At 41.5% G+C, this 16652-nt stretch overlaps 1 protein-coding gene and 1 long non-coding RNA gene across 12 annotated transcripts in view; one reads left to right on the top strand and one right to left on the bottom strand.

Moving 5' to 3' along the window:
• Positions 1 to 12740, bottom strand: part of LOC106096933 (zinc finger protein 664) — a 39246-nt gene extending 26506 nt beyond the window's left edge. For 4 of the 11 annotated variants that reach the window (XR_003214823.1, XM_019347563.2, XM_025900200.1 and 1 more), the window contains exons 1-3: positions 12261 to 12538; positions 11198 to 11479; positions 6014 to 6589 (exon numbers count right to left, since the gene is read on the bottom strand). Coding sequence is in view for 10 of the 11 variants with exons in the window: in XM_019347563.2 (XP_019203108.1) it covers positions 6014 to 6589; positions 11198 to 11479; positions 12261 to 12432 (1030 nt within the window). In the remaining variant the exon portion in view is untranslated. Of the gene's footprint in view, positions 1 to 4751; positions 4816 to 5025; positions 6590 to 11197; positions 11480 to 12260 lie in introns of those variants that run through there. The other 7 variants (XM_025900196.1, XM_025900198.1, XM_025900199.1 and 4 more) reach the window with 7 other exon arrangements.
• LOC112842837 (uncharacterized) lies at positions 127 to 16529 on the top strand. The gene is made up of 3 exons (XR_003214861.1): positions 127 to 136; positions 13912 to 13914; positions 15852 to 16529. It is a non-coding gene; the product is annotated as an uncharacterized LOC112842837 (long non-coding RNA).
• Positions 16530 to 16652: the final 123 nt, after the last annotated feature.

The following is a 16652-nucleotide window of genomic DNA, read 5'->3' as shown; positions in this document are numbered from 1 at the left end:
AAGCTTAAAAAGGGCTCTCAACATCACTCCTAGTGTTAAATATTCTCCTGTGTGGGCAGTTCGGTCTGCTTACAACCAGCACCGTGGAGAATAATGTGTTTGGATCGAAGTTTAATCCTGATGGGATGTCGTGTTGGTCATATAACTGAAATGCTCTGACTTGACCTCAGCACTGGTCCCGGGTCACCCCTGAGTTTGTGTTGAAATAATACTAAAGTATTAATGGTATCGCTGACCATTGGTATAGCACAACTTAATCCTTTCAACAGCTACTGAAAGTTATATGATATATGACAACTTATAAACGGTGACATTAAGAAGTACTCTGTCATTCAGTACCAGATTGACCAAAAATGCTTCTGTAGTAACTGTAGTGCAGTGTCTGTCTGGCGTCAGCAAACAGAAGTCTGTTCATATTTTATTTGATGGACGTCAGATGTGTTTAGGGACTGTTTACTTCAACTTATTCTGCATCAGGTTATTTATTTTGAAGCATGCTACACTTCAGTTGTGGGTCATCCGTGTTGTCACGGGAACATTCACCTAGGTGATAGTGTATAATACATCCTTAAGCTGGGCATACACTGTGCGATTTTTTCAGTCGCATTATTCAGCTTCTGCTCAAACTGCACGATTGACTCGCAGGGGTTAGAAGTTCATAGGTCACGATGCAGGGTCTCACACTATACGGCCCGATGCTCTGATGCGACCTGAGTGCTCACACTGTGCGTCCATAAAATGAAGGTTATAACAGAAAACCTGTCGCTCGCTCTCCCTCTCTGTCTCTCACTCACACAGACTCACACCACCACCATCAACTTTGCTAAATTGCTAATGAAAAACATTGATCAGGCAGCTGTGATTGAGCAGCAATGTCCATCCAACTCTTTTCATGGTTGTTGTGGTCGTGATAATTTTGTGAGGCCACATCGAAAAGGCTTGGATGAGCTTTCCAAAGTTCTACAAGTGCCTCCATCGCTTGTGTCCAGATCACACGCTGCACTGCTGTGCTACTCCGTCTTTTTCACCGACATTTATGTGTTTGCGCGTGCGCAGTGTGAGTGGCTGCGGTGACGCCCTCACGACGGTCGCGAGGATTTCAAACAGGTTTGAAATCTTCGCGACCAAGCGATTGATAATCGGGAGCTGGTCGTGAGGTGTTAATCGCTTCTCGTTACCCCACGTACACTACACGATGCACGACGCACGATGAAGGCCAAAATCGGGCCGATCGCCAAAACGGTCGCACGACTCAAAAATCGGCTCAAAATGGGCCAAAAATCACAGAGTGTAAGCCCGGCATTAGGGAAATGTGCAAATCTTTGAAAACTGTCTAATTGTTTTACTGAACAGGCGACTGTAAATCAAGAGGACCTTGGTCTATCTCCCTCCGGCATGGAGAACCTGGGACTCTTTGGTGGGTTCATTTATTCCCATTATTAAAGTAAAATAGTTGGAATTTTTAAAATATACAGCAAGATGGCACAGGTTAGAACATATTTAAAAATAATTAGTTTGTCAACTGTATTTACAATTTATTCAAAATAAAAAGATTTTCATGACATTGTTATTTGCTGTTATTTATTTCTACACGGTTTAGTTCATTGTTCCTTCGGTGCATTTCATATGACAGCAGTAATTCAGTTATTGTTTTCTTCTTTTAGGTGGTTTTAGCAACGCACGTTTTCCAACACCTTCATAACAGGCTGGAGCAGTCTTCTAACAGCAGCCCGTTGACCTTGATCATATCGAGTTCCTCTACGTGAGTGCATCAACTCTAATCTGTTCGCTATATTCATTTTCATTGCTGGTAGGTTTATTTGTCTTAGTTTTGGTTACCTTGTAAAAACAATTGAAATATATGTCATTCTTATACATCTTATGATGTTAATTTTCCAGTGTAGTAATGACGCTATACAAATAAACCTGTTATCCATCGCTTTGTTAAATCTAAGATGAAATTTTGTTCTGTATTTCAATATAAAGATTTGGGATGAGGATAATGTTACTAAGGTGATAAAACTGAAAATAGCATTGCATCCAACTAAACATTTGAATGCATGAAGCTCTTCACTAGCTCTTCTGCCTCATCCATTCCAATATGGATAGGAGAGGGTCTACCATTGTTGTTGACCGCTCAGCTGGTCATCGGAGGAGGGCCGATCTCTACGTTTCCAAAGATCTAATAAAGATGGACCTCTCACTTCCTAGCATCTCTAAGCTTCTGGGCATATAGCAGAAAACAGTCCAACGAAGAATGGAAGAGTGGGCCCTCTCAATAACCTGCAGCTCACTATCAGACATCTTAATTTCAGCCATAAAACAGGATCCCAAAGATCTGGGTTAGTTTTTCATGTAAAAAATAATGCTTATAATAAAATTCCAGTTCATTTTTCATCCTAAAAACCTTTCATATTTACATAGATAACACTAGTTGGATGTCACGATCAGTCATTAGTTTGATTTATTCAACTATAAGTACCTTCCTGTTGATGGTTTGGTTTCACTATGATCCTTTGACAATTCTTTTGCTTTCCCCATGACTTAGAATCCAAAAACACCATTGCAGCACTGGATGAAAGGTACAAGGGTCTGTCAGGAGTCCAGAGAGTCATTCACCTTTTATACATACCCACTAACTAAAAGCAAATAGATCACAGGTGAAGATGGTTACTTTTAATAGCCATTCTATTAAAGTCAACCCACCTTACCTTCCCAGCAGGTAAGGTGGGTTGACTGCCCGATCCTATATGTGACACCTACATATGGTCACAATTGTAATTGATTTTAAGTGTGTAGCGATGTAAAAGGCATTGTGGTATTGCACTTTTCAGTTAAAGTTATGAGGATGAAATGTCATGGCATCGCCACAAGGGGGAAGTAGCTGTGAGTGCGATAGTCCTGCACCTCAGACGAGCCTGCAGACCAAGCGCAGCTCATGTCTCCTGTCTCTACTTTTCTGTATAAAACAGGTTGGTAGTTCGAATTAGCTAACTGCAATGTACATATAATCCAAGAACCACAAATGTTGTGAAAAAGTGTGTTTTCATAGATTGAAAGAAAGCAAACTCTCCCGCCAGTTGTAATGGAAGCTGCGATTCCACCTGTAGTGTAAAGAGGTAGCTGGTTTTATTACATATGTTTTATTTTGTGACAAATGTAGCTCCGAGACACACCTGCTTTATCCTGACGTTACTGGAAGGTTTGATAAAGATGATTTCAACATAACCCAGTTCTTACTCATTTTGTTGATATATGTAAATAGTCTGATGTATACTGTTAGGGGGAAATTGCAGGATATGATTTGTTTATTGTTTGCAAATGTAATATATTGTTGAATCTGTTAAGATATAAAGAATTTACAATGGTAATAATAAGCAGGTTAATCGCAGTGTTAACATTACTGCACAGAAATATTGTTGAAGCTGGACAGCAGCAAAATGTAATTACAGATTCACTGTAAATAAGGAGACTGATATTCAAAGTTATTTTGTAGATTTATGCTTGTGAGAAAAACAAGGTATCAAATGGGTCTAACATGTAAACTGGATTGAAGGGGAGAAATGTGTGTCGAAGTGAACAGAAAAGGATGGTGTGAAATTCTGTTTAATAAACAGATGAGGAAGAGCCTGCAGACCAAACACAACTCATGTCTCCTGTCTCTGCTTTCCTGTATGAAACAGACCCCATAGAAGGCCTGTTGCATACACATCAGCCGGAAGCTGACAGAGCATGAGAGGAGGTACAGCATGGTGGAGGAGTGCCTGGCTATCCGGTGGGCAATCGACTCCCTTCGTTATTACCTCCTGGGACACTCATTCACCTTCTGCAAACCGCATGAAGGATGCCAACGCCCGGATCACCTGGTGGTATCTGGCTTCGCAGCCCTTTAAGTTTAAGGTGATCTATAGATCAGGGGTGAACATGGCTGTGGCTGATTTCATTTCCCCCTCGCGCAGAGCTTAGCAGGTTTGGCCAGATCGCCTCTGGGCCTCAGTCGGACGGTGGGGGTGTGTGGCGGTGTTGTACCGGGCTCAGCTGCAGGGGAGGGGTGGTGCAGTGAGCTCAAGGGGCAGTGCCAGGGAGGTTGGAGGGACAGGTAGACATAATCAAGCTAGTGAGGTTTCTCCCTTTTTATAGTGAGGTCGGAGACCAGACATGGGAGAGTGCCAGACAGCTGGAAAGCTGGTGGACGGATGTGCCGAACCAGGAGAACAGTAACACTGGAACAGTGTATCGGGTCACGGTCCTTTCTACAATTACCTTTAATAGCCATTCTACCCCTTTTGTGTCAAGTTGTGTGCATGTTATCAGGCCAACTCACCAGGGTATGTAAACTTTGATCAGGGTCATTTGGGTAATTTGTGTAGTGATTGTGATTTAAAAAGAGTAAACAGTTGTTTGACAATAAATGGCTTCAGCCAACCACTAACCATGAGTGAAAGAAAAGTTTGTGTGTTATCATTCATATTGTCTGAAAAATGGTTAAGAAATCATGAATTCTGCCAAGATATGCACAACTGTACAGTGTTTTAATCATCTTTGGAACAGACTCCACAGTTTCAGTTCACCTTTATGTAAAACACATACTGTATTTTTCGGATCATAAGTCGCTTTATGTGAAACAAAACAGTCAGATAAGTCAAACTTTACTCAACTCATTCTTCTTGCTTCCTTCACTTCCGTACCATTTGTTGAATTCTCTCGCAGCTGCTCTATTCCCATGTTGTTGCAGTATATTAATGACTAACCTCGTATTGTGGATGGATTATCTCAGTTGTTCTCCTGACTGAAGTTTGGTCCGATTACAGCATCCTGAAGTGATAGCAGAGCTGTATGTTTGAAATTTTTTAGAAATCTCTCAGTCAGAACATGCTATATCATGTTTAGATGGAAACTAGCGAGTTAACTTCCTGCTAACTTGTAACTCCATTAAATTTAATAAATTCTGTTTCCATGGATGCCTGGATGTTAAACTTAATTGTTACACCTGGTAAAGCAGCAATGCTGATCATTTTATTAAAGATGAAAGAATTACATAAGGCGCACCGGATTATAAAGCACACTGTCAATTTAAAGGATTTTAAGTGTGCCTTATAGTCCGAAAAATACAGTACATAAGGTTAGAGGTGATCCTAAAAACCTGTAAAGGCTGAAACAAAAACAAGTGGATGAAATCACAAAATACATGAACGCATGAGAAGGAACAACGTGCCCTAAGCAAACCATTACAGACTAAAGCTGGCAGAAAGGGCCAGAGGGATTCCCAGTTTCAACTTCAAAGTCTCACATAAAACACTGACCACAAACAGGAATACAGCATAAAAGACAGATATTTCTGGAAAACAACAACCCCGAGAGTTCTCATGCAGTCTATCAAATTCCTACTCATACTGAAACGTTTTACGAGCTTCCGGCTTCTCACCGGTGTGAGTTTTCTTGTGATACATCAAAATACTTTTTCGACTGAAACTTTTCCCACATGTATCACACGCAAAAAGCTTTTCACCTGTGTGGGTTCTCCTGTGAATATACAAACGACTGCTTTGGCTGAAACTTTTCCCACATGTATCACAGGGATATGGCCTCTCACCTGTGTGAGTTCTCATGTGAATATACAAATGACTGCTTCGAGTGAAACTTTTCCCACATGTATCACAGGTATATGGCCTCTCACCTGTGTGGGTGATAAGGTGGTATTTCCAGGTACTTCTATCAGTGAAGCTTTTCCCACACGTGTCACAAGCAAAAAGCTTTTCACCTGTGTGAGTTTTCCTGTGAATATACAAATTACTGCTTTGACTGAAGCTTTTCCCACATGTATCACAGTGATATGGCTTCTCCCCTGTATGGGTTCTCATGTGAATATACAAAGTACTGCTTCGACTGAAACTTTTCCCACATGTATCACAGGGATATGGCCTCTCACCTGTGTGGGTTCTCATGTGATCATACAAGTTACTGCTTCGACTGAAACTTTTCCCACATGTATCACAGGGATACGGCCTCTCACCTGTGTGAGTTACAAGGTGGCGTTTCCACGTACTTCTAGCTCTGAAGCTTTTCCCACACGTGTCACAAGGATACGGTTTCACATCAGTGTGGGGTTTCTTTCTTTGGGCCTGATTCTTGACAGATTTTTGGCAAACATCAGACTCTCTACCTGTGGCAGCATTGCAGGGACTCTCTGACACAGTCCAGCTCTCCACATCATCGTGACTTCTGTCTCTCTTCTGTCTCTTCTTTGGCACCGAGGTCACAGTTTCACTTGACCCTGACTCTTCACACTTGCTGGATTCTTCATCTGTGATTTCACTTTGAGGAGAGTCATCAGAGAGGAGCTGCTCCCCGTCTCCTCCTGGTTCACTGTGCTCTCCTTCCTCAGCAGTAGTCACCATAAAGGTATCAGTCTCCTCCTTCAGTCCCAGCTGCTCTCCCTCCTGACTGCTGCACAGTTCCTCCTGTTCCTCTTTAATCTGTGGAGGTTCTGGTTCCTCCTGGTCCACACTTGAGCTCCTCTCCTGGTTCCAGAGCTGCTGCTCAGGGAGAACCTCCTCCTCTTCCTCACAGACATGCTGATGTGGGATGTCTACAGGGACAGAAGAAAGAAGTTACTGATGCAACCACAGAAACATTAACAGGACTTTACAGCATGACTGCATCACTCATGTGTTGACTGCCACCTGAGTGCACCTGTTTTGTGGTTTAAAAGTCACAGAGATGCTGTGTTTAGAGAAAATGGGTCTCAATTGTTCCCATACTGCTGACACATACGGGATCACTGTGGGTTTTCTCTTTTGCTCTTCTCCAGCTTTAACAAAGGTCCAGCTGGGATAACCACATTTACTCAGGGCCTTCTTGATGTGCTGTTCTTCTGCTTCCCTGGCTGCTGTGTCTGTGGGGATGGTGTTTGCTCTGTGTTGTAGTGTCCTGATGACACCCAGTTTATGCTCCAGTGGAGGATGAGGGTCAAACATTAAATACTGATCCGTGTGCATAGGTTTGCGGTACACGTCAGCTTTTAAATGTCCCCCATTACTGATGGAAATCTCACAGTCTAAGAAGGCTAACCTGCCACTTTTCATATCCTCCCTGCTGAATTTGATGTGTCGGTCCACCGAGTTAATGTGATCCGTGAATTGTGGAACGTCCTGAGATTTGATTTTCACCCAGGTGTCATCTAGGGCTGCCACAAACGATTATTTTGATAGTCGACTAGTCACCGATTATTTTTGCGATTAGTCGACTAATCAGATCATGCATCCAATGGACGTAAAACGTACAGCTTATTGCACCAGCATGTGTCTGCTCTTATATAACTATCATTAGCTTACAGTTGAAGTGTTTCAAAAAATAAAGACAAGATGATAGTTTATTAAACTGTTAATGAAATTTGCAGATAAAATATAAATAATATAAAATATAACAGGACACTGGAGTAAATTCTCGACCATCTCACACTTCTGTTTAATCTGTTTTCTGTTTGACGTTTATTCAGCTGTGTGAAAACTAGAACTTTAATCTCAGCCAAACTGATTTACTCAGGAACAAATAAAACACTGAAAAAAAGCCAAACAATAACATTTTTAAGTTATCTAACTGACTTATATATCATGTTTAACCTGAGTAGCAAAAGACCGTGGGGGTTTGAAAACGATGTGCAGGGAGTTCGCTGTTCTTGCCCCGGCTTGCTATCGAGCTGGTGGGTAACGGACGTCTCCAAAAATGTTGGAGCACTTTTGCAAATATGTGATGTCTTGATAAACCGAGCAGATATTTAAAGTTTACACAGCTACTTTCTCGCCTGAAAATATGTTAAACGTTTATTTTGTGACCCAGAAAGATTAATAAGAGTAATATTAAAACTAAGTAGTGGCCGCCATTGTTGGAAACTGAATTTGCTGGGCTGCGCTATGAATTCTGGGATAGGTTGGGCCATGAAGGACACACCCGACCCATCCTTCAAATCTGGGGAAATGAAGGACGCATTTGTAGGCCACATTTGAGGACTCTAGAGTGCGACCAATTAGGTCACAAATGTGACAATATTTTTAAATGGTGCAACTAAAAAACTCTGAAAGTCTCCGTGTGGTCAAGAACAGACACACATTATGCCCCTATCGTGGTCTAAACCAATCAGAGATAGTCAGGGGCGGGACCTCTCTGATTGGCCATGGTCCTGTAGTTGTCCCGTAGTCCTTTGTGTGTACGTTTGAAAGTGCAGGTGGATAGAGAGAGGTGAGTAGTTGAATAAAGCGATATCGATTCATTAAATCCTGAATTGACTTTTAAATATAAATGTATTTTGCCAGAAACGCCAGAATCTGAAGTTAAACCTCACAAAACTATTTCAACAACCACCAAACAGCTAAAACAGTAAATGAGAGCAGGCACACGGATTCCACACAAAGATGTAAACACAGAGCGGACCGACGCATCAGAATCAGCTTTCTCGGCTTTCTCATCCGACGGCCCGAACACGGACACGCCGTCGGGGCTGAAAGCCGACAGCTCACAGATTCTGATGCGTCGGCAGGTCTGCGCTTTGTGTTTAGGTTTTGTCTCTGTTCAACCAAAATTCACTGAACCAGCAGCAAAAGAAGATCAAAACTACGCTTCATGTAAACATCGTCATTAATTCCCTCTGACTTTTGCTCTTTTGCTTCCACCACAATAAAAAAAAAAAAAAAAAAAAAAAAAATATATCACACTTCATGCACAGCTCCCTCTCTCTCTCTCTCTCTCTCTCTCTCTGTACTTCAAGAACAGTTTCCCGTCTCAAATCTCTGTTTTCTGCATTTTTCATTGGCTTATTACCCACCAGTCTACCGTTGTTTACAGCGCTGTCGGCAGCTGTCTTTTTCTTTTCTTTTTTACTTAAATGTCCTCGGACAAGAAAGCCTAATTTCTGCTGTTCAATACTGAAGAAATTTAAACTTTTTAAAATTATGCAAAATTGCAGAATATTGCAGAATATTTTTAAGGTTATCTGCTATAAAACGCCAGACCAGGAAAATCTCCTTCATGTTTTTCTGTGTTTTATTCTCAGTTACTTTGACACAAAGGCATCTGCTGTGATGTTCACAATTCTGATGAAGTCTCACATGTATCAGTGCTGATAAATGATCAGAATTATAATATTTCTGACTGTCTGAGGCTAAACTGAATCAAATCGAATGGATTATAGAAATCAGTGATGATACTCAGCCCTAGTGAGCAGCCTAGGCCTGACAGAAGTGGATGTAGCTGTGGGTAATAAGAAAAGATGAAAAGAACTATTGATAACTTTTTCTTAAGTTAAGGACTGATCCGTCTGAAATTCATAGTCAGACACATTATATGCTGCAATAAATGCACTGCCCAAGTGTCCCCTCTCCCCACTGCCTTTCAGCAGCAGGCAGCAGCAAACAGGTCGTCAGAGGAGCCGAGATGATGATTAAGTTTAACATTGTCTACAATATTGACAAAGAGTGCCAACGCACTTTAAGCACAAGAACTTTTTCACTAACTTATCTTTCTGGTAGAACTGTGCTCCAAATAAAGAACTTTGTGTTGACAAGATTGTTAGTTAATCATTTACAAATCAATATTGTCTGTATGGACACCAGTTTCTCCCGCTCCCAAAAAAGTGCACACACAAACTGTGATGTTAAGCAATGCGGTTGAAAAATTTGGGTGCGCCTAAGAAAAAAAAAAAGTTAGGGGCATCAGTGCAACCATGGCAAAAAGTTAGTCTACAGCCCTGCCTTTGGAGGAGTCTTCAAATTTGGACAGCCTTCGTCGGGTCGCTGTAACATAATCTGCCTACAAATGCGCCCTCCAAAGGATTCGGCCCCTGAATTTGGACACAGCTACGATACTGGACACAGCTTCTCCTTCTTCTGTGTTTAACGGCAGCTGGCATCCCTGTACATGCAGTGCTGCCATCTTCTGTTTCAGTCTGTTATTACACTCTTAAATCCTACTACTTATTCCTGCGTCTTTCAGGATCTTACAAAGCTTCAAACGACGCGTCAAAAATTAAATTAGTTGTCAACGATTTTGATAGTCGACCAATCGTGGCAGCCCGAGCGCCATCCACATACCTGAACCAATGACTTGGTGGTGTTCCAGAGTAGGATAACAGAGCCCTCTTTTCCAATTCGTCCATGTACAAATTGGCCACAATGAGTGAAACTGGGGCTACATGTCACACCCACGTTTCAATTCAAGGGCGCACTCACGGAACAGGCCTAGCTTCTGTGGATCTTTTGTTAGAGCGTCTTCAGGTAAGGTTTTAAACCTTACATTGATATCCAGAAGACTGTAGCGGGTGTGTGAGAGTCTTTGTGTGTCTTTCACACAAATATTAAACAAATATGTAAGACTGTTTTCTTCCACTTGTGCAACATCTCTAAAATTAGAAATATCCTGTCTCAGAGTGATGCTGAAAAACTAGTTCATGCATTTATTACTTCCAGGCTGGACTACTGTAATTCTTTATTATCAGGATGTCCTAAAAACTCCCTGAAAAGTCTTCAGCTGATCCAAAATGCTGCAGCAAGAGTCCTGACAGGGACTAGAAAGAGAGAGCAGATTTCTCCTGTTTTGGCTTCCCTTCATTGGCTTCCTGTTAAATCCAGAATTCAAAATCCTGCTCCTCACATACAAGGTCTTAAATAATCAGGCCCCATCTTATCTTAATGACCTTGTAGTACCATATCACCCTATTAGAGCACTTCGCTCTCACACTGCAGGCCTACTTGTTGTTCCTAGAGTATTTAAAAGTAGAATGGGAGGCAGAGCCTTCAGTTTTCAGGCCCCTCTTCTGTGGAACCAGCTTCCAGTTTGGATTCAGGAGACAGACACTATCTCTACTTTCAAGATTAGGCTTCAAACTTTCCTTTTTGCTAAAGCATATAGTTAGGGCTGGACCAGGTGACCCTGAATCCTCCCTTAGTTATGCTGCAATAAGCCATCAGTTACCATGGTGATGTACCCAGTAAGAAGTGTGAGAGGAAAACCCCAATCCTGCCTCGTAGCAGCGTCCTCGGGTGAATTTAAAGCTGAATGTTTGTTTAAACAGAGACACATTAACCTTCTGTCCTCCAGAAACATCCCTGCAGCCTCAAAGTAAACGTACCACAGAGCTGTGATCAGGAGCCTCCATGAGTCCCAGTCATGTGTGAGTTCATTCATCCCTCAGAGTGACACTCACCTGTCCTGTGCAGCTTTATTTGGGGTTTCCAGGTGATATCCAGCAGTCTGCGCTGACGCTCCATCTCTTCCTCGTACTGCACAGGATCATTATGAACTTCAGTCTCCTCCTTCAGTCCCAGCTGCTCTCCCTCCTGACTGCTGCACAGTTCCTCCTGTTCCTCTTTAATCTGTGGAGGTTCTGGTTCCTCCTGGTCCACACTGGAGCTCCTCTCCTGGTTCCAGAGCTGCTGCTCAGGGAGAACCTCCTCCTCCTCCTCACAGACCTGCTGCTGTGGGACGTCTGGAGGGACAGAAGAAAGAAGTCACAACCACAGAAACATTAACAGGACTTTACAGCATGACTGCGCCGCTCATGTATGTGAGAGTTCAGCCATCCAATCAGCTGTAAGTCACTGATGTCAGATCTGCATTTATTCAGATAAAGACAAACATCTGGAAGGTAAAGCCACCTCAGCACAGCAGCAGTTCATAATTTCAATATTAGGTTTGATTGTGCCGAGGCTGCACATTAAACTCTGTGTCACTTCTTTCAGTCACGTCCGTGACTCTGAACAACAACATGCTGGACTTTGTTTTTCTCACACGAGTGTAAACGTGACCACAGGAACCGTGCACATGTGTGACTTTAGCTTTTATGACAATCATCACAAAGGGCCCGGGCGCCCACTCTGACATCACTGATGGAGAAATAAAAAAGACTGATTGTTATGACATTAACACTGAACTCTTTACAGCTCTGCAGAAGAAGAAGAAGGAAATCAAGGAAAAACCTTTTCAGGCTAGATTACTGAGTTTAGGAGGTGCACCTGAACGCACCATCAAACACACACGTTTCACCGCCAAACAAAAAGTTTTTCAAACGATTCACAGGATTGAGTGATGGATCCAGGTCAGAGAAAAGGCTCAAATCCAGGCTGATTTCAGCGCCTGCTGTTTGAATGGAGCACAGTGCAGTCCTGTCCTCTGTTTGCTCTTTGTTAGCTCACATCTCCAAAAAGTCCTCACAATCATAAATGTCCCGCAGAGCTGTGATTAGGATCCTCCCTCAGAGGGACACTCACCTGTCCTGTGCAGCTTGATTTGGGGTTTCCAGGTGATATCCAGCAGTCTGCGCTGACGGTCGATCTCTTCCTCGTACTGGACGATCGTTTTTTCAAACTCCAAGAATATTTGTTCAGCAGCAGCAGTTAGTCGCTCGTTGATAAACTCTCTCAGATACTGAACTGAAGGCATTGTTACTGCCACAGCTCACACACTCAGCTCACACACACTCGGCTCACACACACTCGGCTCACACACTCGGCTCACACACTCGGCTCTCACACTCGGCTCACACACACTCGGCTCACACACACTCGGCTCACACACACACGGCTCACACACACTCGGCTCACACACTCGGCTCACACACTCGGCTCACACACACGGCTCACACACACTCGGCTCACACACAGCACAAAGCGAGCCTCCAAAAGTCAACGCTGGAACAACCAAACTGCCGCCTTTTAAAAATCTTTACTTCCGCCGGATGTCCCGCTCTGAAGTTCCGGCAGGAGGAGGATGTTAAATTCTTTGTTCCGCTTGGAATAAACGTCCTTCTTTCTTTCTAAAACCTATTTAAATGTACAAAACAGAGCCATAAATACATAAACAGTGTGTTATAAATAATAAAGGAGAGAAAATGGAAAGAATATAGAATAATAGGAAGAATAATAACAATATAGAATAATAACGCACGGCTTTATAATATTTTATTGTTTGATGTAGGTCTAAAATAAATGAGGAATTACACATACTGTTCATTAACTGTGTTTCATTGGTGCAAATCAAATCAAACTTCAGTATCTTTGACGTATTATTGCTGTGTGATTTTTATTACTATTAATGAAGGCTACTCGCCACCGAGCTAACATTGTTAGCTGGCGTTAGCTGAGGTTAGTTTACAGACTACAGACTGTTAGACTATTTCTCAGTACTCGCGTTCTCACTAGTCCGGACTTCATAAGTTCACACGGGAGTCCGGACGTCCCGAGAACGCAGCGCGATCGTTCCACGGCAGTGTACTTGATGACATCACAGCTCCCCTCTTAATTTAACTGTGATTAATATTTGCAATGGAAATGACACATGACATAAAAAAAATACCATGATGTCGTAGATTTCTTTAAGAAAAAAAGATTAAAAAGTATCTGAAGCACTTTGTAAAATTCACTTTTACATATCATCTGTTTCTGTTTGTCTATAAGCTTCATACAGGTAAGCACAATCACTACATGACAGAAACACAAGCTTCCTCTCTCTTAATAAACATAGCAAACATGTATGCCTGAATAAAAACAAGTGAGATGTTAGAACACTTTTATTTTTACTTTAGTAAACACTCAAAACTTACAATAGACAGCTGCTGGGGTTTGGAGGAGAATTGAACAAATATTTAAAATATAATCTGATCCTTTTTGGAGCCTTCAGGATCTCCACGTATTGCCATGCTGTTTTTAGACTTGATGGATAGCATTAACAACATGCTAGCTCCAAATATATCATCTATCTATAATAATCATCAATAATCAGCTCCACATGATTATTAACAGATAAGAAGAAAACATATTGCTGATACAGAAACAGTTTTCTATACGAGATCACTGCAAAAGCACAGCCTTACCTAATGTCCACCCTACTGTTACTCATTTATATTAAGGTTTAAACATCTAGTTGGTATTGGTATGGCGAGTAACCTTCAGTAACAGTAATAAATCACACAGCAATAGTACATTCATGTAGTTGTAAAAAGCTTGATAACATATTAAGTAATTCAAAGTATTCAGAATACGTTACTCTCATTGAGAAACTTAATAATATGTTACAAACTACATTTGGGGCATGTAATCTGTAGTGGAATACATTTTCAAAGTAACCTTCCCAACACTGAAAGTAACTTGCAATCAGACGAGTAGTTTTGCTTTAATTGTGGAGAAGGTGGCCAAGTATTTAGTGCCTCAAACATACAATCTTATTTCCAGTTCATTTCCAGCAATGTTTCAAAGAAGGCAATCTAAAGGAAAGAGGCGTTTCCCAGCTCCTGGTACTGTCATACATGCAGTTAGCAACCTTGAGTTACATTTTTGTCTTCTGCCTGATTCCACGACAAAAACCGCAAAGACTGAAATACGGCTTCTTAGAGGGCGAATACTCAGCATAGCTGAAAGCGCTGATCACGAAGAGGTACTTTCTCACTTTTAGATGCCTTTACCTCGTTAAGAAAAACTCATTCTTAACTTCAAAATGTTACAATTTGATACGGCAAATTAATCGTGAGGACATTTTTGATTTCTTTTAATCCTAACCCAGATTACTGTAGCTCTGCATGAGGAGCATCCTAAAATGAAGGCCCTAACTGGTGGATGGGTCTTGTATAAAGCAGCAGGTAAAGTCATTCTAACTTGTGTCTGACTTCATAGAAGATGTTTACTTAGAGCCAAAAGCCTCCAGAGAAGTTGAAGCCTTTGTGTCTAACTACAACATTTTGACTAGAACTTATGGAACACTGATGTGGTTTTTATTTGTTCCGCTCTCATAAACTTGAAAAGCAACAACAGCATAAGATGCACATCAACACATTTCCATTGTTTACAGGTATAACAGCACCAGTACAGCACCACTTAATAAAAAAACCACTCGCCTCCTGACTCCTTTTATAAAATACTTTGACTTCCTGCTTGGATGTTTGCACTTCAGTGTCTGGCTAGCCTTTCTGAAGAGATTGCTCCTGCATGGATTTAGCACTTTCTAAACTGCACAACAGAAAGTATTTCTGTCATTTTCTTTTTAGATTGGGAATTATTCTCAGATTTAAACAAAGTTGTTTTTGCTTTATTTAAAAAGTTTAAATGGCTCAACTATTTTTTTCTGTGTTTTCACCCAGTCCAACGGTTAAAAATCTTATCTGATAAAATGCAATTTGAAACTCACCACCATTGTCCTGAAGCTTGAATTGGGAATATGAATGTGGTATTGTTTTTGTCTTGTGATCCATTTAACAGTTTGAGAAAAGTGAGTAGTGTTTCATAATGTTATGGATTTCTTTGTACTTCATGTTCTCAACCTGTAGCAAAGTGCTGTACTGTGAATGCATTACTTGGTTTGTGTTCTAGATTCTAGGCGGACAGAGAAATCTACAGGGACGGCCACCAACAATTGAAAGCATACACTTTATATTGTCCCTCTCTAAGTTGATGCTACACCTCTTCAGCGTGATGCTGCAGAACTCAGCAAAATGCCAAAGTCTCAGTGCAAGACCTGTGGCGTGACGATGCCTTTTCAGATACTTGTTAGTCACATTGAAAACTGTGTACAAGTAAGCTAAATTCACCAGTAAAACGAACATTACTACCACGTGTACTAAACAGTAAAGCTTCACAAGTTGTATTCTTTTTACTACTTTCACTAGGTGACATGCAAGAGTCCTTTGTGTTAATTTTAAAGTCGACCCATGTGCTGAAAATAGTTGTAAGGTTTGGTCTCAATGAAAATTGTGAGCAGCATGTACTTACCATAAAAGTGTAATATAACAATATATGCCTTTCCCAGGGAGCTGAGTGTGTGAGCTGAGTGTGTGAGCCGAGTGTGTGTGAGCCGAGAGTGTGAGAGCCGAGTGTGTGAGCTGTGGCAGTAACAATGCCTTCAGTTCAGTATCTGAGAGAGTTTATCAATGAGCGACTAACTGCTGCTGCTGAACAAATATTCTTGGAGTTTGAAAAAACGATCGTCCAGTACGAGGAAGAGATCGACCGTCAGCGCAGACTGCTGGATATCACCTGGAAACCCCAAATCAAGCTGCACAGGACAGGTGAGTGTCCCTCTGAGGGAGGATCCTAATCACAGCTCTGCGGGACATTTAACCAAACTTTTGTTTAAAATGTGAAGAAACTGCAGTTGTAAGGTTTCCTGCATCAGATTTCATAAAAAGATCATTACAGACCTTTAAAGCAGCAGTTTCAGTGGAGTGCAGCTTCTGACAAGCAGACTGAAAGGGATCAGAAATCTGTAGCATTCATGATAAAGATCTGAAGAGATTTTCAACAACTTTTTCTAACAGTTTGAATCAGAATACTTTATTGATCCCTAGGGGAAATCGTTTTTCGTTACAGTGCTCCATTATAAACAAACAGTAAAAAAGATAGACAATACACAACTAAGAATAGCACCATATATACATGCATATATGTATATATATAAAGTCACTTATTAATAAATAGCTGAAAATTCAATTCAATTCAATTTTATTTATATAGCGCCAAATCACAACAAAAGTCGCCTCAAGGCGCTTTATATTGTACAGTAGATACAGAGAAAAACCCAACAATCATATGACCCCCTATGAGCAAGCACTCTTCCGCAGGAAGAAACCTCCGGCAGAACCAGGCTCAGGGAGGGGCGGGGCCATCTGCTGTGAT

This window comes from Oreochromis niloticus, linkage group LG18, assembly GCF_001858045.2.
Source record: "Oreochromis niloticus isolate F11D_XX linkage group LG18, O_niloticus_UMD_NMBU, whole genome shotgun sequence".
Classification (NCBI taxonomy): domain Eukaryota; kingdom Metazoa; phylum Chordata; class Actinopteri; order Cichliformes; family Cichlidae; genus Oreochromis; species Oreochromis niloticus.
The sequence above is the reverse complement of the archived record's forward strand: the minus strand, read 5'-3'. Positions and strand labels throughout refer to the sequence as shown.